This window comes from Hevea brasiliensis, chromosome 7, assembly GCF_030052815.1.
Source record: "Hevea brasiliensis isolate MT/VB/25A 57/8 chromosome 7, ASM3005281v1, whole genome shotgun sequence".
Taxonomy (NCBI): Eukaryota; Viridiplantae; Streptophyta; class Magnoliopsida; order Malpighiales; family Euphorbiaceae; genus Hevea; species Hevea brasiliensis.
The window spans coordinates 90,605,619-90,628,911 of NC_079499.1; the positions used below are offsets into that span (position 1 = coordinate 90,605,619).

Genomic DNA, 23,293 nt, shown 5'->3' on the forward strand with positions numbered 1-23,293 from the left:
ATAGGGATTAAATGGTTGTCCTGCTACATTTTGCTTAGTATATTACATATAAACATGTTCATTTGATACCAATTTCTTCGAAAGTTCTTATTTTTGTTTTTAATCAAGAAATGTGGCTCTATTTTCATGAGCATAAGTTGTTACCAATGGTGTTGCCTTCATTATAATTACAACACCAAATAGTTGTTTTCGCACATTTGTTGTCCTCCTTATAATTTGGTTTCACATGATCAGTTTCTTTCTGATACAATCCTATAATTATACTTTTCAATTTCAAAAGATGTAAAATTTCAACGCATTTTATTGCAATCCATTCATTTATTACTATAATCATCACTGCTTGTTTTCCCCTATTAACCAGCTATATGCCATGTTCGACTCAACATGGACTATTTTATTAGTTAGGCTGTCAACGCCATATCAATTAGTTTGGTGCCATCCATACATATCTCAAACAATCCTTGCATCAGGACGCAAAAGTACAGCACCTGGAGGAAATTTCAGGGCAGATATCCTCTCAGTCTGAGATACACCATAAAAATTAAATAAATAAATAAAACTATGAAAGCTAATAGAAATTTCCCAAGTTTATTAAATTGTTGTAGGACCTAAACAGTTTGCCTGCCAGCTTGGCCAACTATAAAATGTCTACATTTATAGTTTTGGAAATTTTACTAAAAAATCAGCATCCTCCAAATACAGGGCTTAACTGATAAAGGAAGTCCAACATAAGAACCAAAACAGAAGCAGAAATGCCTATCACATAATCAAGAAACATCTAATAATGAAGTCCTACGGCAGACTAAAAATAGAATAAACATGAAATTAGCACATTTAATCATACAATGGTGCTACGTTTCACACCATAACAAGCATAATAAAATATATTCTGCTTGGGGCTTAACAAGATTTTACTTGAGAAACGAAACACAACAGCATGAGGTCGATCGAGAACAGATAAAATCTTTGTAACATAGGAATAAGCTGAAACTTGCTAGTTTGGACTACAAATACCAAAGCATGGACCATTCAGATTTGGGAACACTAATGGTTATTGCCATCTTTGTCTGGTGAGGGATCCAATGTTGGTTTCTTCATTGGGCTTGATTCTGCTGAACCTGTACTCATCGACACTCGCTTGACTCCTCTTCCCACAACGCCAAGATCAGTTACCGCAGCCCCATTTGTGTGAGCAGTGGAAACAGTTGGAGAGTCAAAACCTCCACTGCTGTTAGCAGTAGCCATCTGTGAAGAATTTATGACAGCTGGAGCTGCACTTTTCTCACCACTTCTTGCCTTGGCAGCTGCTATTCCCAGGATTTCAGAAAGAATTGATTTTGGGTTCAGGGCCAACTGTTGAAGATCTTCAAGTGCAAATCAAGAGATTAACAATAAATTAAGGATAGCTCAAAAGAGTATTTCTAATATCTGACACAGTTATAGCACTTGCCTTCTTTTCCAGCTCCCCAGACAGCCCAGTAAGTGTTTCAATCTCTGATTCTTTATCTCTAACACCTTTATCACTCTGCAAGTCATTGGATGACTGCTGGACACCCTCATCTAGTTCAGAAACAGCTGATGACATTGCTGATTCAGAGGAACTCTTTACTTCATTCACAAGCAGCTGCAGCCTTGACTTGCAAATTGATATAGCTTTCTGGCAATATGGCATTGCTTCCTGAGGCTTAGAGCCAATCTCCAAACACAAACATATACGGAAATTTCTGAACTACAGTTAAGGTGTGACAAAGAAAAGGCTGAACAAAATTTTAGAACTGAACAAATAGAAATTCATTAGCAATTGATGATACTAATCATCCCAAATTAAGGAAGTATTTAAACCTTAAAGAGGATGCAGTTCAGCTATATGTCTACTGTCTGGTTCAACAAGCCGTTCTAGAATGGACAATGCTTTCTGGTAGTCACTGAGAGACGTTTCAATGTCCTCTAACATAACAAAAATAGAAACCATATTTAAATAGGGGTGATTTAGAAACAAATACAGAAATTAGTAAATTTTATATATCTAGTCACCAATATTACAAGTTCCAGCCCAAATACCTCTTTCCAATGCAACTTCTGCCAATGCTGATAGCACATCCACTTTATCCATTGTGTCACCTGAGTGTTTTTCAGCAATTGCCCTGGCAACATCTAGCATTTTCCACGCCAAGTCAAGGTCAGACTCATCTTCATCTGCTTCTGCCAAGTCTTCATCATCACTATCCTCACCATCTTCTTCCTGATCTTTGTCACCAGATGCTGTCAAGAAAAAAGATGTGATAGCAGGAAAAAGTAAGAAACATTGTACTATTGAGACTGATACTATTCCTTCTCCAACATCTTCTGTGCACCTAAAATTGTTAATACCACTTTTGCTAAGATATGGAAGAAGGGAACTAGAAGAAAATTCAAAATAATGCACATTCTTTCTTTTTAACAAATCAAATAACTAAAAGCATGGAGCAGTATTGCAATCAAAGATAAATCTGTAACATGAGCTATAATATAAAGTGCAACCACTTTCTTCTCCAGATTATGATCAAATATCATCATCTTTTATAAAGATTGTAATTGTTGTACCTTTGATGATCACATGCACACATACACCAGGGGTCATGTATAACAAATCAAATATCCAAAATAGCAGCGCAGTCTAGCAATCAAACAGAAATCTGAAGCAACAATTATTACTGAACAATCTCTCATCGTGGAGAGAGGGGGCCTAAAAAATCTAGGCACTGAAGTTTATGCACTACTAAACAAACAAGAAATAGGATGTTGGTAAATTTCAGTAAAATTGCACTATACGGCATGGTAGCATGTTAATCACCCATTCATAGAAACAGGTGACAAGTCACTTTGCCAACAAATTTAGTTCTAACACAACAACCTGTAGACATACTTTGGACAAACAAAATACTAACCATCATCTGCTGCTCCTTCTTGATGATTTGAATTGCCCTTCCCATCCTCTTCCTTCCCATCCTCTTCTACATTACTCAAAACGGAAGCAGTAGAAGATTCTCCATTTATGGCATTTTTAACAGATCCATCTTTATCAGAGTCTTGTTTAAATTCACCATCCTTCTTGGGTACTGTAGCCAGTGGATCGGCTTCTTCTTGAGCTTTGCACAATAGTGCACGTCCATATTGGTAGTATGCATTTAGGCATTCAAGGGCAAGTTCACCATAGTGTGAAACACTAAGATTACAAGGATCAATAAATTTTAGATAAAAGAGAAGATCAAAGAACCCTCCAATTTCAATCAGACTGAGTGAGAGATGTCCCATATACTTCCATAACAAAGTAATTTTGCTAACATCTTTTTCAATATATGATTTAAATTCTAAAACTTGACAATTCCTTGTATATATATATATATATATATATATATATATATATATTGCAACTTAAGAATACTATAACAACTCCAGTAGAGAAGACTAACAATTAGAGATGGCACATCAAGCAAACATGCCAAGCATTGCATGGCAATATTGGAAAACACATTATGGTTAGAGGCAGGAGCAGGCTGGTTCCAGGCTGGAACCAGTGGTTCCAGTTTTTCCTTCAAGCCATACAGGGACTGAACATTATAGGTGTGGTTCTAGGAGTGAGCACTATTTGGTTTGAACTGAATAAAACAAACTGAATTGTCTTAATTCGGTAATTCGATTCGGTTTTTAAAATAATTCGATTTGATTCAGTTTTGCATTTTAAGAATTTCGATTATTTCGGTTCGGTTCGATTTTAGAGAGAAACAAATCGATTAAATCGAATTGAACTGAATTGCTCTACTGATTTCTAAATTGATTTATTTTTATAGGGAATTTATAAATGATATATATATATATATATATATATATATATATATATATATATATATATATATATAAATTATTTAATTTCATTGATTAATGGTTATTAGGTTCAAACCAAGATCAAAATCAGACCAAATAACTTGAAAATCAAGTCTAAATTAAAAAAAAATTAAAACTTAAAAACCAATCAATTTGAAACCGAACGAAAATAGAGGGATTCAGTTCGATTCAATTTTTTATTCATTTCAATTCAGTTTCAAAAATATGATAATTCAGTTAATTCGGTTTTGAAGATTTGATTCGGTTCGGTTTGAACCGAATGCTCAGCCCTATGGGATTGCATACAGTTTCGATCCTGGAGTTTCCAATTCGGTTCAAAGGTGATTCCGTTCGATTCTGGATGCCAAGTGGCACGTCTCCAATGTGCCATTTTTTTTCAATTTTCTAGTTCAAAATAGACCAACCAATGGTTCCATTCTGGTCCAATTCAAGGTTCAAAGAACCCCCAAATTAGGACCGGCCCTACAATACCACAGGTTTGGTCCCGCTAATCATTGACCGATTAAGATTGCAGTTTTAACCGGTCCGGTTCCAATTCCAACATGGATTTAAATCATGGTCGCAGTTGCATTCGAGAGTAATAAAAACAGGCCTATAATAGCCGTAATATAACATTAACAGCCTATCGCTACACAAATTTTTTTTGAAAAATTTGCAAAATTCACAAAATAAATAGATATTTAAAAATATAAGTAAAACTAAGATACACAGCTATATAATAATAATAATAAATATATCAAATAAATACATTAAATCTATCATTTTTTAGACATCATCAGCATTAATATATCAATTTTAAACTAAAATAACATGTAGACAGTAAAGAACTAGCATTATACTTAACAAACATTAATAAAGCCTAAAAGTTTCTTTGATGTTATTTTATAATTACTAGTATATTTTAATAAAATTAATTTTGAAAATAGTTCAAATTTAGAAAAACAAAATAAGGTATTGATCGGGCAAACTAATGACATTCTTGTTCTAAATTTAATAAGAAAAAAGCGTAGCATCAAAGATATTTTTCTTCAATAAATAAGAAATAAAAAAACCAAAAAATAAATAAATAACTCATCTTTTGCAAGATATGGATGTGTAGAACTAGAAAGACAGCTTATGATCTTAGCTCACAAGTTGATGATCTTAGCTCAAGAGACAAGAAGTGAAAGATTTGCAGGAGATAGAAAATTTTAGATGGAAAGTTGAGAGAGAAAGTGAGACATAGCAACTTAAAACTCCCCAAACTAGAAACAAATGATGAGGAATTGCTATTGCCTCCATTTGAGGGGAAAAAAAGGTGAGATAACAGTAATTAACAGTAGTTGCCATTACATAAAGGCCATTACAGTCATTACAGGTGTATTTTTTCTCTGTTGCCTTAACATAACGAGTGTAAAATTAATGGGAAGCTAAAAAATCTTTAAATAACAGCTGTTACCTTAAAACCATAATTCCAAACCATACCAGTCCATGTCTAATTATGGTAACTACAAACTGTAATCATGAAAGTAAGCGAAACTAATACAAAAATAAAGAAGTGCAGAGGATATCATGAACCAAAAACATGCCAAAGAGTAGCATAAAGCCCAAATTTAACTTCATTCTTGTTCTTTCTCTAAGGATCTGAAGGATCCACAATGACTGCCTAAACCCTAACCCTAAAAGATGCAAACTTATAGTTGTTAAAATCTCGAGTTGACTCCTACAATTTTACAATTTATTTAACAATTTAAAATCACTAAAATGAGTTAAAATGTAAGTAAAATGGGAATTAAGTAAAATAAAGATAAAATCGTGATTTTAAATAGTAAAATGGATAAAAATATAACACAATTTTAAGATTCTACGATTTTATAAATTTGAAATTTGAAATTTTAAAATATTACCTTTTAATTTATTAAAACCATTGCCATTTATTTATTTTGACACAATTATTTATGTTACTAAAATTATCATGCATATTTATTGTTATTTTGTATATTATTTTTATTAACTTTTAGTATATTGTTTTATCATAAATATGATCTAATTTTCATATATTGTTCATCAAATATTTCTACCTATTGTATTTACAGCTTTTCAAAGTTGACAGCTTGGAATTATTCACATATGAAATTTATATATGTGGTATTTTATTAAACTATTAAATAATTTTAATTATTCTCATATTAATAACTTGAAAAAAAAATATTCCATTTAAAATTAAAATAATTTGAATATTAGACTTGTCAATAGATTAGAAAACTTTTTTTTTTATACCTTTCTATGCTTAAATGTGTAAGAATGTTATTTACCTATTTATATAAATATAATTATATTTTTTTAAAAGTATTTTAATTAAGTTGTAAAATCTTTCCGTTTTACTATTTGATTAACGATACATTTTTACCCTCCACCGTTTCTAGGTTAAAAAAAAAGAAAAGGGAGTTTGACAACCTGCTCTAGAGTCAAGAGAATATTTGAGAAAAGCAAACAGCACCACAAGGTAATGGATAAAAGGGAGGAAATTTTTAAAAAAATCCAAGTCCTTCAAAAATCATTAAAGGGTAAAGAGAAGGAAGAAATTAAACTTGATTTTTTTTTTTTTTTTTTTTCAATTTCTTAGCAATGAAAAGCAGAATGAAAATGAAGAAATGCATCGAAATTGAAACCCTAACCTGATTTCTAGGGCACGGCTGAAGCAATCGGCGGCCTCGCCATAATCACTTTCCTTAAGAGCTTTGGTTCCTCTCTCAGACAACTCAGCAGCGAACCCTAGTGACTTCTCTTGATCTCCATTGGAAGTAAGGATAGAATCTTCACCGCTGTTGCTGATGTTATTGCAAGTGGAGTCAGCACCTTCCTGCGCGTTTGACTCGATGGTGGCCTCGTTAGAGATTTGGGTTTCCACGGCCCTAGAGGCCTCGGCGACGGTTTGCTCAGTCATTGTCACTGATGATTCCGATATCACAGCTTCGTCTTCCGCCATTGTTTAGGTCAGGGTTTTGGAAAATGAAAAGGGGCAATGGGACAGGGTAAGGGTTTGGTCTATTCGATTTAGCGCTTCAAAACCCCTCTTTCTGGCGGAAAAAAATTGGATAAAACGAGGGAAAATATATGGAAACGCAGAAGCCATACGACAGCGTTTCCTTAATAGTCTAAATGACCGTATTGCCCATCGGCAAATACAACGCACCCACACCCACATATTCTGTAGTCTTTCAAATATGGATAATCCTCCGGCTGTAGAGCCAAACCAATGGCTTCCACAATATCTCCACCTATTCTCCAATCTCTCTTGCTCCGCGGTGCGCGCAATGCGCACGGTCCCAAATCATTACTGGCATCTTTCACCAACAGGAGGCAGTTGCTCTTCGTTCTAACAGTAACACCGGCATTGACGATCAGAGAATCGGCGTCGCTTGCGGAGGATATTCCACTCTTCGGGCTGAAGAAGAAGCTGAAGAAAGCGGAGGAGGAGGCGGAAAAGCTTGTGAAGGAAGGGTTCGAGACAGCGGAGAAGGGACTTGAAACGGCGGAGAAAGGAATAGAAACGGTGGAGAGAGGGATAGAAACGGCGGAGAAAGGGATCGAAACAGCAGAGAGAGAAATAGAGGGGGCAGTGAACTTCGGAGGGCTAGCACAGGCAGGAGTGGTGGCGGGAGCGGAGGTTGTAGGAGTTTTAGTGGCTACATCCATTGTAAATGGGATTTTAGAGCCAGAAAGTCAAAAATCATGATTTAGTTGTGATAATCTGATGTAAATTCTAGTAAATCTAACATCAGTGTTTCTAAATTTGGTTTTCTTATTCAGCATCATTTCCATTTATGATCAATATTTTGGTTGCAGGCTCTCTCCCAGGAAAAAGCAAAAAAGTTAAAAAAAAAAAAGAAAGTGTTTATTATTTTAATATTTAAATTTTTTATAAAATAAAATATTTTAATTATTTATAATTATAATATAAAATTAAAGATATATATTTTTATTATTTATTTATATATTTTTATAATTTAAAAAAACTGTGAAAATTTGAAAAATAACTTAATGATTCCCTTAAACAATAGCTGAATTTTCTCAAATTACATATTAACTATAATTCTACACTGAACTTCAACCTAATTAAAGATTAATTATTAAATGTTTTTAGAATATTAAAAAATAATATTTTTATTCTCATAAAAAAATAAATTTTTTTTATAATATAAAAAATAAATTTTATATAATTATAAAAGATAATACGTAATAATTTTGTTAGATGTAAAAGAGAAATGATTTATTTACCTAAAATGTTTCTTTCATCCTTCACAATACGACTTGTCGTTAGTTGATAAGTGTTACAATCCAAAGCGAAACCTTCTGATTTGTTAAACGACAAGGTTTTTTTATCTCGCACATTGCAATTGTCATCTATTACAAGTAAAGATGTCGTCTTCTTCTCTTGAGAAATAAAAGACCAGTAATTTTCCTAGCTTTTGTGGCCAACTCAACTCAAGTACACCACAAGAAAGAAACTCTTTCAGAAATATCTCCATGGCTCGTGTGGCTTCAAATCCCTTAGGCCTCCATAGATTCCGGTCATATTTTCAGGCCGCTCAACCTCCACCGCCGCTCATCCAAACCTCTTTCCGTTACCAAATCAAGTCTCGCCGATTCACAACCATAGTAGCCTGCCAAACTGACCCCAACCCCACCGAAACGTCCACAAAGGTTCGCTTTTTCTCTTTTTTTTTTTTTTCTTTAAGTTTCCAATGTGAAGGACTCTAATTTTCTCTAACTCAATGCAGGGAAAGGTGCTTGTTGAGCCTGCTTCGGTAACTGATACTAGAAGCGAGGGTTTATCTTCGTCTCCGGGATCGGGATTGCCTGAATTTCCAAATAAAGATGTAAATAAGCAAATAGCAGCGGTTTCTGTGGTTGTGGCGGTGGGACTTTTCTTATCGGCACGGCTGGATTTGGGTGTTTCGTTAAAGGATCTCTCGGCTGCTGCTATACCTTACGAAGAGGTCTCCATATATTCCTTCTCTGTGAAAGCGCTTCCTTATCTTGCTTTTCATTTATATTTTTTAAAAAATTGGTTGTTTGTGTAGGCTCTCTCAAATGGGAAGCCCACGGTTGTGGAGTTCTATGCAGATTGGTGTGAAGTGTGTCGGGAGTTAGCTCCAGACGTTTACAAAGTTGAGCAGCAGTACAAGTAACAATCTTCAAGCTTTCTCGTGTTATGCATCTTCTAATAGTTTTGGGTTATGTGGATTCTTTTCTGGAAAGTATATTCATTTGATCGATTTAGTCTTTGGAATGCGAAGCCCATTGAACATTTTGCCTTGTTGATTGACAAATTGCACAAATTTTTTTAATTGCTTTATTAATTTTTCTTAATACCAGCTTCCTTTATCTTATTTAGGGATCGTGTTAATTTTGTTATGCTGAATGTTGACAACACAAAGTGGGAACAAGAGCTTGATGAGTTTGGTGTTGAAGGTATTCCACACTTTGCATTCCTCGACAAAGACGGGAATGAAGAGGGTAATGTAGTTGGCAGATTTCCCAGGCAATACCTCCTTGAGAATGTGGATTCTCTTGCCCATGGGGAAGCAAGTGTTCCTCATTCTCGTGTTGTTGGACAATATTCAAGTACTGAATCCAGGAAAGTGCATCAAGTTGTTGATCCTAGAAGTCATGGGTAGATGCTATATACTCTTTGAAAAGTGGCCCAGTAGCTTGTTTCTTGAAGCACAGGTTCAAGGTAATATTTCCCACTTATTGATGTAATGTTTCCTATTTTCTACTAATTTCATGCAAGTTCTTAGCATTATGAAAGAAAAACATTTTTTGCATTTTTTCTTCAGAATTTCTGATTCATATTCATGTTTACCTGATACACCCTGTTTACCTGGCCTCAAGTTCATTCCGAAGGGAAGTCTTTTCTATAAATGAAATCCTAGGAATAATTTTAATCACCTTATTAATTGCTCCATTGGTTGCTTCCTGATTCAAATAATCTGATTGGACCATACCAATAGCAAGGCACTGTTGTGCAGCGTGTAAATTACAAAAAATAAAGCAAACACGCAAAATACTGTTCACTCTCTCCATTCAGGGCTACATACACGGGCGATTTAATTAGGAATCATATTTGTAGTGTTAATTTCCTAAACCCTGATCTAATTAAGAATCCCATTCAATTACAATGTAACGACCCAGCCCAGCCCAGTCAGTATTGTCCGCTTTGGCCCGTGGGCCTCACGGATTTGTCCCTTGGGAGGTTTCGCTCCCAAAAGCGCGCTGACCAGTTTAGGCTGACCCCCACATATATGGCCCAGATTCCCTTCTCCCATTTCCGATGTGGGACGGGCGGCACCTGCAGGCGTTACGTATCGCCGTCCCCACAGTCCGTTACAACCCACCAGCTTCCGCTGGGGGCGTCCTCGCACCCACTGAGAGTCCGCTCGATACCAATTGTATTGTCCGCTTTGGCCCGTGGGCCTCACGGATTTGTCCCTTGGGAGGTTTCGCTCCCAAAAGCGCGCTGACCAGTTTAGGCTGACCCCCACATATATGGCCCAGATTCCCTTCTCCCATTTCCGATGTGGGACGGGCGGCACCTGCAGGCGTTACGTATCGCCGTCCCCACAGTCCGTTACATACAAAATATAGGAAATATTCTCTTCAGGAATAAATATATCTCTTCAAATTCCACTAAGATTTTGAATAATAATTTAACATGCACATTTGCACTGTCTTGATTACAATTTATTCCTCACAACCCGAGTACTTGTGCAATTGGAGAGGGAGGAATTGGTTTCACCTTCAATGATGAGACTTTTTCTTAAATTATCTAGCATTTGCTTCTTTTTGGTCTTGAATTGAATGTTATAGATCATCCATTGCGCTTATCTTGATTCTTGAAACGTGGCTCCAGTGAAATGGTTGTTTCTCATTGGATTGCCCTTCTCAATGTGAGGCGGCCTCTATCATGGATAGATAGGAAAGTCCTGTGCTGCCAATGAACCAAACACTGAATTTCAAGCATATTTGTTGTTTTCCTAAAGTAGTAAGATTGTAGATCAGTCATGAGTGTAATGTGTTCAGGACCTAATATTGATAATCTCTTGCATGCAGGTTACATGTTTTAAATTGGATTTGAGATCCCATTGTTGTTCATCTGCTTAGAAGCAGTTTACCTTGTACAGACTTATACATTTTCTACTGGTTAGATTTGTTTCTCAATTGTAGAGTTTCTGTTTGGAAGTGTTGCATGTATTCTGTAACTTATAAAAATTTCCATACAAAATATTAAATGATAAATATTCCTGACATGAACTGTAAATGGCACTTGCATTTCACTCTACCTCTTAAACTTTTGCATCCATGCAAGTAGGGCTCTTTATGTGAAAAATGATGAGGGTGTCGTTGGATAATGTCTTGTAGAGCTTATATGCTTTTTAAAATCAAGTATAACCAGTAGAGAAAATAAAAAATGACCCATGTATTTTAGGTCTTTTTTTTTTTTATGGAAATTAGAGGGAATCTGCTGCTGAGAACCCTTCCCTCCCCCTCATCTGTTCCCTTATTTCTTTGATTTGTTTATGGCCTCGCAGATTCCAGGGGAACACTTCAGGTTATCATAAATAAGCTTCCATATTCAAAGTATTTTGTTGGGAAAAAGAGGAACATATCAATTTACGCAGTTGTTAGCCTCCCTCTAATGAAATGCAGATTATCCTACAATAACTGATTTCCTATGGCAAATTGACCTATGTTAGCTGGTGCACGCCTCAGTTACTCTTTTTTATACTTACAGCCCCCATATTCCTTGCACACTATCACCAATTTGGGGTCTTTTGGTATTTGCAAATCCTTTATGGTTTAGTTGTTTCGTAAGTCATAATTGTTGATGATTTAAATTCTCTGTCTCTCTCTCTCTCTCTCTCTCTCTCTCTCTTCTTTCCTTTTTTGGGCTCACCGGACTCAACTGGGTTCGATGATCTAAATTCTGCAAAGCCATTACTCTGTCTCAAGCCTAGATAAATATTTAAAAATAATAATAATAATAATAATAATAATAATAATAATAATAATAATAATCCTGTAGAAGCACTTTCAAGGTGGCATTGACAAAGCGTTCCAATTAAATTTTACATTTTGCTGATTTCTGACCACCTTTCTTGCTTGTTGAATCTCTTATTTAAGTCTTCATTTTGCAACATTGTTTACGTCAGGTTATCATTTTCAGTCAGAAACTATTTTTTCTGTGTTTCTATCTATTCTGAGGGAAGGACAATATATCTCTTCTTCTTCCATTTAGAGATGAAGAACAAAATTATATCATGTTTATCTTTATCTTGTAATTGTTGATCACTTGGATCTCCTCCGCAATCTTTTTCTGTACATCACTGAAACTTTGTAGAAGAAAGTTGCGTAATGTCATTAATATAATGAAAAGTTGATCCTATCCAGAACAAATGTCTTGTTCAATCTCAAAACACATGATACTTCACGATAAACACATCAGAACAGATTTCTTTCCAGTATTTAGAGGTCTTTTTCGTTTTTGAATCTTGAAAGGAAAGTCTTCATAAATGATAGTTTGTGAGAATCCTTTGTCAGAGTCAATCTACGAGTGTTTGGAAGACAGGAAAAGTAGATGAAAATAGAGGGAGGGGAATAGAGAGAGAAGAATATATAAAGAAAGAAATGGAGAGAGGAGGTGAATATATTGTGCTTAAGAACTCTATTTATATTTTTGTTTTGGCAATTTTTTTTTTTTTAAATAAGTAAAGGTAAGGAAAGTCAAGGTATTTAAAATCATTTATGAAAACAGAGCATGTTCATTCGTGGAAATTTGAGATAGTTATTTAAAAAAAAATTTCTAAAAAAATTAAAAACAGAATTCCTTATTTACATGTGTCAGATTTTTAAAATTTAATTAAAATTTAAAAGATAATTTAAAGTTATTTTCTATTTTTTTATATAATAAAAATTTTGTTTTTTAACAGAAAACAATGATTTTTTTTTTATGCTCTATACCTTTTCCGTAATTAAAATTAAAAATTAATTATACTATTATAAAATAAATGAATAGGACCTATTAAAATTTTTTTAAAAGCAAAATAAAATTTTAAATATATTTTATAATAATTTTTTTAAATTATGAAAGATATTGATATTTTTAATTTTTTAAATTAAAAAAAATATATATATATATTATTGTGTTTTCCTTTATAGTCCTTTACAGTGGCAGAAAGGGTGCTAGGGGTGGCCTTGCTGCCCAAATGTCATGATATTTCTTTGTACGTGTTCATGTACTACTTAATCAGGGAGAAGTAAATAAGGGAGACTAGGGGTAGTTTTGACTTTCAATTTTTTTTAAAAATTTTTAAAAGGTATTATTAAAATTTAATTTTTTTATTAATTGATTTCTCAAAATTTTTTTATTAGTCTCTCTTAATATTTATAAGAAAGAAAAACTTAAATAACTATATTAAGTTTTATTTTTATCAATTGCCACCTTAAATTTTTCTTTTGAATTAAATTGAAATATTAAAATTATTTTTTTGTCATTAAATAAATATAAAAGTTCAATAATTATTAAATTTTTATTCCTATAAATTAAAATTTGATTAGTAATTATTATTTAAAAATTAAATTCACGCCAGTTTAATAATTTATTATCACATAATTTAAAATTAGATTGAATTTTTAATTTTTTTTATTTTTGCTCTCCCCTCATTTTGTGGGTGCAATATAATTGTTAGACGCTTCTCAGCAGCCTTATCCATGTCTGTTCTCAGCTGCTTAATAGCCCAGTAAGCTTTGTGCTCTAATCCAACAAGTAAACAATAAGCTCATCCCAATGGGTGTCTTGTATGCAGTGCCACATGCCCACAATGGATCATATATTTATTTTTTTGTATGGGGTTTATATTTATTTATTTTTTTGACTTTTTGGGTGTTTAAATTTTATGCAATGATTTAATATAATATTTTAGTGCTGACACAATTTTTATAGTTTGATAGTTTTGTTTTTTATATATATAAAAGATGGATGATTTATGATTGGTCCAATGAGAATTTTCTAACTCCGTTTCTGTTCCCTTATTTTTTATGAAAAATGAAAATTAAAATTAAAAAAAAAATGATTTTCCATAAGCGAACAGTCTTCTTAAAAATCTTACTTTTTACTTTAAAAATTTGTACCTTATTTTCAAAATTTTTCTACCAAACATCCAAGAGGATGGGAGGATTTTTGGTAGCCCACACAGGACAAGAAATTTTGAAGAACAACATGATTATAAGAGGGAGGATTTCTCTAGAAGTGAAAAAGCAAAATGATAGTTTGGTTTTTGACGACAAAAAAGAAAACGAATGATTGCTTTATGTTTCTGTATCATCACTCACTCTTTAGCCATTGCAAATTTAGGGGAGAAAATAATCCATTTCTTAAATCAAAGATGTTTCAATTTTAAAATCTAACCATGGCTAACAAATTTCAAATATGTATTTTAATCAAATGACACGCTCCTATATAAAGAAGATTTTGGATAGCTAAACAGGCAGAGGATCCATTCAACAGAAAGTGATGATGCTCAGGCTGTGGGAGCTTGCAGCATTCATTGTCAAAGGCTATAATGTTAAGAATGAAAGGAAAATCCTTAATTTATGATAACAGTGTGTTTCACTAGTGAAATGGTAATGAATGACAAAGACTATTTTCTCCAGGATCATATAAACATCTTGAAGCCGACGAATAAGTATCATTCAAATGCAGAACACTATTCAGAAAAATTCAGAATTTTTTATCCCGTTACCGAACATCTTTGTTTCAAAATTTATCATGATATATAATCAGAATCATTCAATCATTTACAAGAATTTTGTTTCAACTTAAGTATCTATCCACGATAGAGAACAAAGAAAATAAGTTCAGCTTAGATGCAGGTTGTTCACACCCACGAATCCACATTCACGCGCACACAAATTTCAGTCTCACATTCTTGCTAAATATTTGCAGAATCTATTTAGTGATGGCTTCTACATCTTTTTTCTTTTCAACATTGTCAACATATTGCAAATGAAATTCGGAAAGAGACAACAGGTCATACGTACAAGACATATAACTGTAAGCAACTTGTGTAATAGAACTGTAAGATACATCAATTCTATTCACAGAGAGTATTTCAAGTCAAGCACTGAAATGAACCCGCTTTTTGTCAATGGGCTACGTTACCTAACAAGCTGTTTGCAGAAGGTGAGCTCTGTTCACTTAACCAAGGATCTTGCACAGAAACCGGGGTCCTTCACTTCCTCCAATGAAGTCAAATGATCTGCTGCCCTCTGTGGAACAAGTAATCTCCAACTCGCTACTCCTGTCTTCTTAACTGAAGAAACACCTAGTGACTTCTCACTTCCATTGTCTGGTGACGAACAAAAGGAAGCTGCTGATGAGGCCGAGTACATGTTTGGAACCCATGCACTAAGCCTGATGAGCTCTAGCTCTTCTGCCACTTCCATCATAGTAGGCCTCATATCCCTATGAAAAGCAAGGCATCTAAATGCAAGCTCTGCCACATTATGGATGGATGACAATGTCCAAGCATCCCTATGTGGATCAAGGTATGGATCTATTATCTCATCAACACAACCTCTTCCAATCCTGTCAATAGCCAGTGCAGCCAAGTTTACCTCACTGTGAGGTCGAGAAAAATCAACTACCTTCAGTGCAGTTATGATCTCTACAAGAACTACTCCAAAACTGTAAACATCACTTTTATCAGAAAGGTGAAAATATTGATGGTACTGAGGATCAAGATAGCCTGGAGTCCCTTGTGGGGCTGTTGAGATGTGAGATGACTCAGTCATGCCAAGTCTAGAAAGGCCAAAGTCAGCTATCTTGGACTTATAGTTGTAATCCAAGAGTATATTGCTAGATTTGATGTCTCTGTGATAAATTGGTGGATTCATGGCAGAATGGAGATGGGCAATCGCATTAGCAGTTTCAGCAGCAATGGTGAGCCGTATTGTCCAAGGAAGCCCTATGCCCCTCTCTCTTTGTAAATGCTGACACAGGGTTCCATTAGGCATAAATTCATAGACAAGGATTGGTTCACCCTCCTCTATGCAGCAACCTAAGAGGCGGACCAAATTTGGATGGCTAACAGAGGAGAGGAGCTTAATTTCATTCATGACTTGATCAATGCTATCAGTGTCTCTATGTCGGATCTTTTTTATGGCAACCCAATCATCATTGTGGAGTTTTCCTGCATAAACTGTACCATAGGCTCCGGTTCCCAGCCTTTGTTTCTCTGAGAAGCAATTCGTGGCTCTTTCAATTTCTTTATATGCATAAAAGGGAACACTAGAATTGCCTGCAGCTTCGCATAGAAGTCGCTTTGCACTTGACCTGTGTCTTAAAGAAGTGGACCGCCGTCGAACAAAGTAACAGATGAGGGCCAGACCAGCCATTAACAAAGCTCCAGCAATAAGCCCTGATAACATAAAAATGCAGAAACTGAGAAATTCAAAAGGGGAAGGAAAAAAATAAACTAGTATGATATTTTCAAGATTATTGCAAAATCCTAGAATAAAAGCAAACACACTCAGCTCTACACAAGCATAACTATATGTAAAATTAGAAGCTTCCAAAAAAAAAAAAGGAATTAGGCCCTGTTTGACATTGAGTTTCAAGGTCAAAAATCACTTTTCAGAAAAAAAAATGCTATTAAATTTTTTTTTTTTTTTGTATTTTTGTATTTTAGTATTTTTATGGCTAAAATATAAATTAATTTTTTAATCAATTTTAATACCCTTCAAATAATATATTTAAGAAAATGTTTTTCTCAACAACTTTAACAGCAAAACTAAACAGACTCTTACTATCTAGTATTTACTGCCAGCTAACTCAAAGACATGCATCTCAGTCTATGCATCATTCTTGTGCAATTACTAGATATGCATCTAAATTGTTACATGATAATTAATGAGTTGACAAGCACACCTGAAAGCATAAGGTAGTGGAAGACCACCAGAAAATAAATTTAAATATGCAAATGGCTTGTGGCTCATGGCCCAAAGACCTTGACAGCTTAAGAAAGGGAAATTTTTGTTTGTTGCTGTTCTATTGTTTAAGAAACTTACCTCCAACAAGAACACCAACTCTAGTAGTTCCACCACATTTCCCATTCATGTACTTAGAAGCATTGCACCCAGAAACTGACCATATGGCAATCAAAGAAAGAAGCATCAGAAGAAATGGTCTATTTGAAAAATACAATACTGTAAGTCCTAAATGTGATCATAAATCAGTGTACACTTGCATTTCATGTTGCAATTACATTCTATATTTTCCCTTGCATGACAACACTTCCAAGTTTCAATCATTTCTGGACTCCTTGTGTTCAAACCATTTCAAATTCAAACAAAAGACAGACAAACCAGATACAAACAAGAATGGTTAGATAATAAAATTTGTTTCCACAATCTTGAATTGCAGAAGCATAAACGCTTTTATCGCACTAAACAGTTGATCTTAAGGAAACGAGCAGAACTACAGAAAAATGAATGCCTAAAAATTTTCTCCATCTTTCTATTCAAATGGACAGTATCATAGTACACATAATCACAAAGTAATTCCATGATTCTGCAAAGTGAAAAACTAGACCCTTTGGTGTCACACCACATTTTGATCAAATGGTTCTGTTCACCTAAACTTTGTCGTTAAGAAAAGATTGAAATTCTTGAAAGATGATCAGTTTTTGGCTGGATTAGCGCTTAAAGTCAAATGCCACAGGAGGCCATGCCATAATTGCGGCAGGTATAATGCACTAATTTTGGTCAGACTTCTGTTTGGCTAATATAGTGAAATGTAGTTAGATTTGCTTTGAACATGTCTAAAAATTACTTTATGCACAGTTTTAGAGCCCTAAATGTCAAACTTCTAGCTTTTTTCTTGTATATGCACGTTATTGATTATTATTTCTGCCTGTTATCCAAACACTAATCTTTATAAACTATCAATCTCACTAGTTATAATACCCTAACCCAATACTAAAAGAATCTCATACAAACAACTTGCTTTGCCAATTTCATGAAAGAATATAACCCCAACCAAAAATTTAACATAACCTTGATTAGGCAGCCCTTGGGATCATATTCCATGGCCCTGATCCTTTTTTCAACTTTACGACCGTTGGCCGGCCGGTACTACATTGAAGTGTCTTTCTCCAATTAGCCAACTCAGGTACCCACTTGCCCCAGTCAAAGCCAACCCATGCCGACCCCCAACCCACGTAAAATCAAACACAAACAGTATATAATAAATAATAAAATACATATACAAAAAAAAAAATCAAAAGACCGAATTGACTGACCTCTCCGGCAACCTTCGGCACCATCACCTGGTTTGACTTTGAACCCATCTCCGGCAAACCCTTCATTACACTGGCATCGGTGGCCAGTCTTCCCATTACTAAGCGTAACTATCGTGCAATTACCATTTTTTGCGCAAGAGTTAGCTGTACAATTCCCTTCAAGCCACCAGTCCAACTGAATTCGTTCGAACTCGAGAGAGAGCTGTAGGTCATTCGATGACCCAACCGCAAACGAAGAGAACAAGAACTCACAATTTGTTGAACTCAAATTCTCATATCGCAAAATATCCATTCCCAATTTCTGCTGAGAATAGCAGTTTATATTGTCGCTTTTGGAGTCGCATCTCTGTATATCAAACTGGTTCGAGAACGAACTCGTGCGTACAAGGCAATTGTTCAGAGACCTGCTGCAATTTTGCAGAAGCAGCCCGTTTCTCCAAGCTGGAGCGTAGTACTGGCCAAACAGAGGTTTAATCGATTCAAGAATGCGGTTGCATTCTGCTGGAAGAATCATAAGGATGCCATTTGGGGTTATGTTTTGAACTTGGAAATCTCCGATTTTGATTTCTCCCGTCCGTTGGGTGCAGTTCAGTCGGATACTGCATCCATCCGAGAAGCCAAATGGGTAAGGAACCCACCTGACTGAATCGCCGGTTCCACAAGATTTCTGGCAATGGATCGATGAGTTATGACTATGCACTTTAGTTGATGTGACCAGGAAAATTGAAGTGATGATAATAAGAGCTAGCTGGGCTCCTTCAGAAATCATTTCTGGGTTTGATCGAAAAGACCTCAATCATTTACCTTAATCTGTCTTTACCCTATACTCTTCTTCTGCAGATCAAAACAATAAGAAACTGTTAAAGATCAAATATTTTCTATTGGGTGGTGTAAAAAAGCGGGGGAAGTTGGAAAGCGAACAGAGGGAATTTGATACATAGGGAATTAAAAGCTGAGGCTTTTGGTGCCGTTGGGTAGCTATCAGAAATCAATAAATGATTCATAGGACAGAGGTTCATTATTTTTTTTTTTACTGTTAAAAAAAAAATCTTTTCATCCTTTTATTTTCCTTCACAAACAAAAGAAAAAGAATTTATGAGCTTTTACCTCTTTACTCTGAATCTTTCTTCAATGGCTGTGTAATTGCTCTGCCTCTGCAATTTCCAACTCAAGCCTGTATCATTAAAAACTCCTCCTACTTAACAAAATAAAAATGAAAACTCAAAAGCCCCAAAAACCCTCTCTCTATCTCCTTCTTTCTTTTCCCTTTTTTTCCTATATTTTTGGCCTGTATCAAACAGTAATCATTATGAAGACTCAAACGAGCAAAACCTTCGTGCAACCTGCAAAAGCCCTTTCATTGTTTTTCACACGCAAAATATAAAAATACATGTGGAAAATAAAAATGCAAATTTTACGTGTAATGACCAAAATACCTTTGACTATGAACACCAAGTGGATTGTGAATGTACATATATACCCCTATTAAGCAAGAAATTTACAGGTAGAGAAGACAGGAAAGTGTGCAGTCAGTACGCAATTATAAAAGGTATGACTAAGAAATGTTTGCGGTGTGTGGACGGCATATAACTACTCCCTTTGGTTTTATTTTCATTTCGAGGAATGTGAGGCCAGGGAACAATAAGAAGACGAAGGTAGGCCACCAATCGGTCATAAATGAATTCACAAGGATAAATTTCAAAGATTTGTCTTAACAAGATGTAATAAAGATAGATGTCTTTAAATTTAAAAGTTAATATAAAATTTTTTAAATTTTAAAATTTTATATAGTAAATATTTTTTTAATTTTTAATGACAGATTTATAAAAACCAGTTTTCTAAATAATTCAGAAATGTTAATGATATAAAATTCCTTGAATTAATTGATATACATCTAACATTTCATATATGGCTAATATTCTTTCATGATTACTCCATGAAAAAAATCATAATCATTTTGCCATGTCACATAAAAGAGGAGAAAGAATTATTCACATTACTAAAATTATATAAATTGGTTATTGAGAATCAAAGGTTTTTATTATGTAAAATTTTAAAATTGAAGAATTTTATGTTATACTTTTAAGTTTAGAAACAACTCTATTATATTTTCTAAAGTTCACGATGACTATTGAAATTTATCTGAATTCATAAATATGTGTTTCTGTGTTTTTTTATGGGTTCAATTATTCTATGTAATTATTATATGTATGATAAATAAATTCTAATCATTGATTATAATAAATTAACTGAATTTATAAATTCACTCTTGAACTTTATTAAAAAAATTTTCGTGATATTTTTAACTTTTAAAACATCCATAACACACTTCAACTCATGTAAAAGTCTTATAACATATCTTAACTCCTGTAAAAGTGAAATTAAAATATTTTCAATTGGAGTTCATGCAAGATGTTAATGATATATAAATTTTACTTTATAAGAGTTAAAGTATATCATAGGATATTTTAAATTTAAAGGTGTCACAAAATTTTTTTTTATAAAATTCATGTGTGAAATTGTGCCACGACCCAAATTATGGGTCGGACCGGCACTAGGACTTGGAGTTTTTAACTCACCAAAAAAACCATAGTAAGCCTAACTATTTATTAGCCCAACCTTGAAGCCCATATACAATCCCATTTTAAGAAATCAATCGGATAAAGTACGGTCATAAATTGAACCATCCAACAAGCAGTTTTTAACTCACCGGACCTGTTATCATAATATACATATATATGGGGAGCTCAGCTCTCCCTCACATTCATCAACAATTCAATATTAGATCAAATAGGAGTCCAACTCCCTCATCCAACATGATCATCCATCCACTCATTCCACATACATAGATTAATAAGTTTACAATTCTAAAATAATTAATCTTATAATCCCAAGCTAAGTAAAATGGTTCTACACATGCGAAGGTCTAAAATTCAAATTTAACAATACAAAGTACAAAAATAATAGCTACTAGACCTGCGATGTAGGAAGCAGGTTAAACTCAAGGATAAGCTCTCCTGTATCTTAAAAAAATGGGTAAACAGAACTAAGCATTCGACTCATAGAGTAAAATATTGATTTTACATATAATTTCTATTAGCACCTAAGTCTAGTGTATCCCTAAGAATGAATGCAACACCTATACACAATTCAAACAAGTGAAGTCATAATCACACCAAAAGCAATTTGAAGCACTCACACACCCGTGTGTCACACACACACACACACACACACACACACACACACACACACACACACAAAACACACACACACACACACACACACATATATATATATGGGAACTGATCCCCTATACAGCTCTCTTAGTTTCAACCTCTGCCAGCGAGATCAACTTAAAGCTGTGCCTACCACTACTTATCCATAAAAAGGATCGGGTCCTAGCAAGTCAAGTTCCAGCCGCATATACCCATCCTACTCATATCCATATACACACCACGTATACACCCACTCACACACAGAGCTCCAAATCACCATAAAAAAATAATCACAGCAATATCATCAAGAACAAATGTAATATAAAGCGTGCCTAATATTTACTACATACATATATATATATATATATATATATATATATATATATATATATATATATATATATATATATATATATATATATATATATATATATATAAGTGATGCATGAATATGTTTTGAATATAATAATATTGAAATTATAACTAAAATCAATATCTACTCATTAAGATGATGACCCGACTACAGCTAGTCTGACTGGATAGAAGAAGATTGGCCAGCACCGTTCACCTATACATATATGTTGACCTCTATCAATTAACTGACAAAATTAACTAATTAATTTAATCTATAAAAGCAAGAATAAATCCTAAGGTATTACTGAAATTTCGATAGAGTTTTCCTTATAACTAGACCTAACCCCCCTGCATAAAAATTCAACAAAACGCAACATACAGGGCCTCAGGCCCATAATAGCAACAACATCATATGGCCCCTCCTAGGCCCGTCAAACTAGACAATATTCAAGTGATTATACAAAATAATTATTTAAAAATTTAGGGTATTACATTCTTCTCCCCTTATAGAAAATTCGTCCTTGAATTTTACACAAAGCAGAATAATAATAAAGAACTACATATTAAACAAATACGGATACTTGCTGCTCATACCCTGCTCTAACTCCCAAGTGCATTTCTCTGCTGATTGACTCTTCTACATAACTTTAACTATGAGGATCTGCTTTGACCAAAATTGCCTCAGCTGATAGTCCACTATAGTTACTAGCTGCTCCTTAAAAGTCAAATTCTCATCTAACTTCACTGTGTCTAGTTGCAACACATGAGAAGGTTCGGGAGCATACTTCCTAAGCATGGAAATGTGGAATACTGGGTGGACATGAGAAAGGCTTGATGGCAATTCTAACCGATAAGTAACTGCTCCCACTCTGTCCGTGATCTCAAAAGGTCCTATGTAACGGGGTGTCAACTTGCCTTTCTTTTTAAATCTCATAACTCCTTTCGTAGGAGAGACCTTTAAGAACACATAATCACCCACTATCAAATATTATGAACGTAGAAACTCCATGTAATCTGACTATTTCACAAATATAGAGCCTGATGTATTGTGCAATGGAATAGGTGGTTCGCATAGGTAAGAAGTTAGCCGACTGAGTTAGACGATCCATAATTACCCATGGAATCATGTCCTCGTGTGGTATAAGGCAACCCAATCGCGAAGTCTATAGTAACCATTTTTTACTTTCATTCCAGAATGAGAATCTCCTGCAACTTCTCTAACAACCTTTGATGTTCAAATTCTACCTTCTGACAAGTTAAGCACTTGGACACAAAATCTATAATTTCTCTCTTCATGACACAAAATCTACTATGTCTCTCTTCATGCCATTCCACCAGTACCTTTCTTTCACATCATGATACATCTTAGTGGATTCTGAGTAAACACTGTAGGGTATGTAGTGTGCCTCTTGTATAATCTCATTCCTGAAGTTGTCCACATCTAGCACACATATCCTAGAGCCTTGTATAAGGGCATCATCTACGTCAAATCCA

At 34.4% G+C, this 23,293-nt stretch overlaps 3 protein-coding genes and 1 pseudogene across 4 annotated transcripts; 2 read left to right on the plus strand and 2 right to left on the minus strand.

Annotated features, from left to right (window-relative positions):
- Window positions 1-800: 800 nt before the first annotated feature.
- On the minus strand, window positions 801-6,853 carry LOC110663215 (uncharacterized). The gene is made up of 6 exons (XM_021822467.2): window positions 6,543-6,853; window positions 2,928-3,205; window positions 2,062-2,262; window positions 1,857-1,947; window positions 1,451-1,724; window positions 801-1,371 (listed from the first exon to the last, which is right to left on the minus strand). The coding sequence occupies exons 1-6, from the start codon at window positions 6,851-6,853 to the stop codon at window positions 1,045-1,047; spliced, it is 1,482 nt and encodes a 493-aa protein (XP_021678159.1). The 3' UTR covers window positions 801-1,044.
- Window positions 6,854-7,123: 270 nt separating this feature from the next.
- On the plus strand, window positions 7,124-7,676 carry LOC110663217 (uncharacterized). Its single transcript, XM_021822470.2, has one exon. The coding sequence runs from the start codon at window positions 7,124-7,126 to the stop codon at window positions 7,601-7,603; it is 480 nt and encodes a 159-aa protein (XP_021678162.2). The 3' UTR covers window positions 7,604-7,676.
- Window positions 7,677-8,292: 616 nt separating this feature from the next.
- LOC110663216 (thioredoxin-like protein HCF164, chloroplastic) lies at window positions 8,293-11,768 on the plus strand. Of its 2 annotated transcripts, none has more exons than XM_021822469.2 (5): window positions 8,293-8,571; window positions 8,649-8,867; window positions 8,952-9,055; window positions 9,266-9,607; window positions 11,463-11,768. In XM_021822469.2, exons 1-4 carry the CDS (start codon window positions 8,395-8,397, stop codon window positions 9,546-9,548), a joined length of 783 nt encoding a protein of 260 aa, XP_021678161.2. In that variant the 5' UTR covers window positions 8,293-8,394; the 3' UTR covers window positions 9,549-9,607; window positions 11,463-11,768. The 2 variants fall into 2 exon arrangements, with proteins under 2 accessions (XP_021678161.2, XP_021678160.2); XM_021822468.2 differs by lacking the exon at window positions 11,463-11,768 and adding an exon at window positions 10,984-11,178.
- A 3,058-nt stretch (window positions 11,769-14,826) lies between these two features.
- Window positions 14,827-19,600, minus strand: LOC110663214 (wall-associated receptor kinase-like 14; annotated as a pseudogene).
- Between the last annotated feature and the right edge of the window lie 3,693 nt (window positions 19,601-23,293).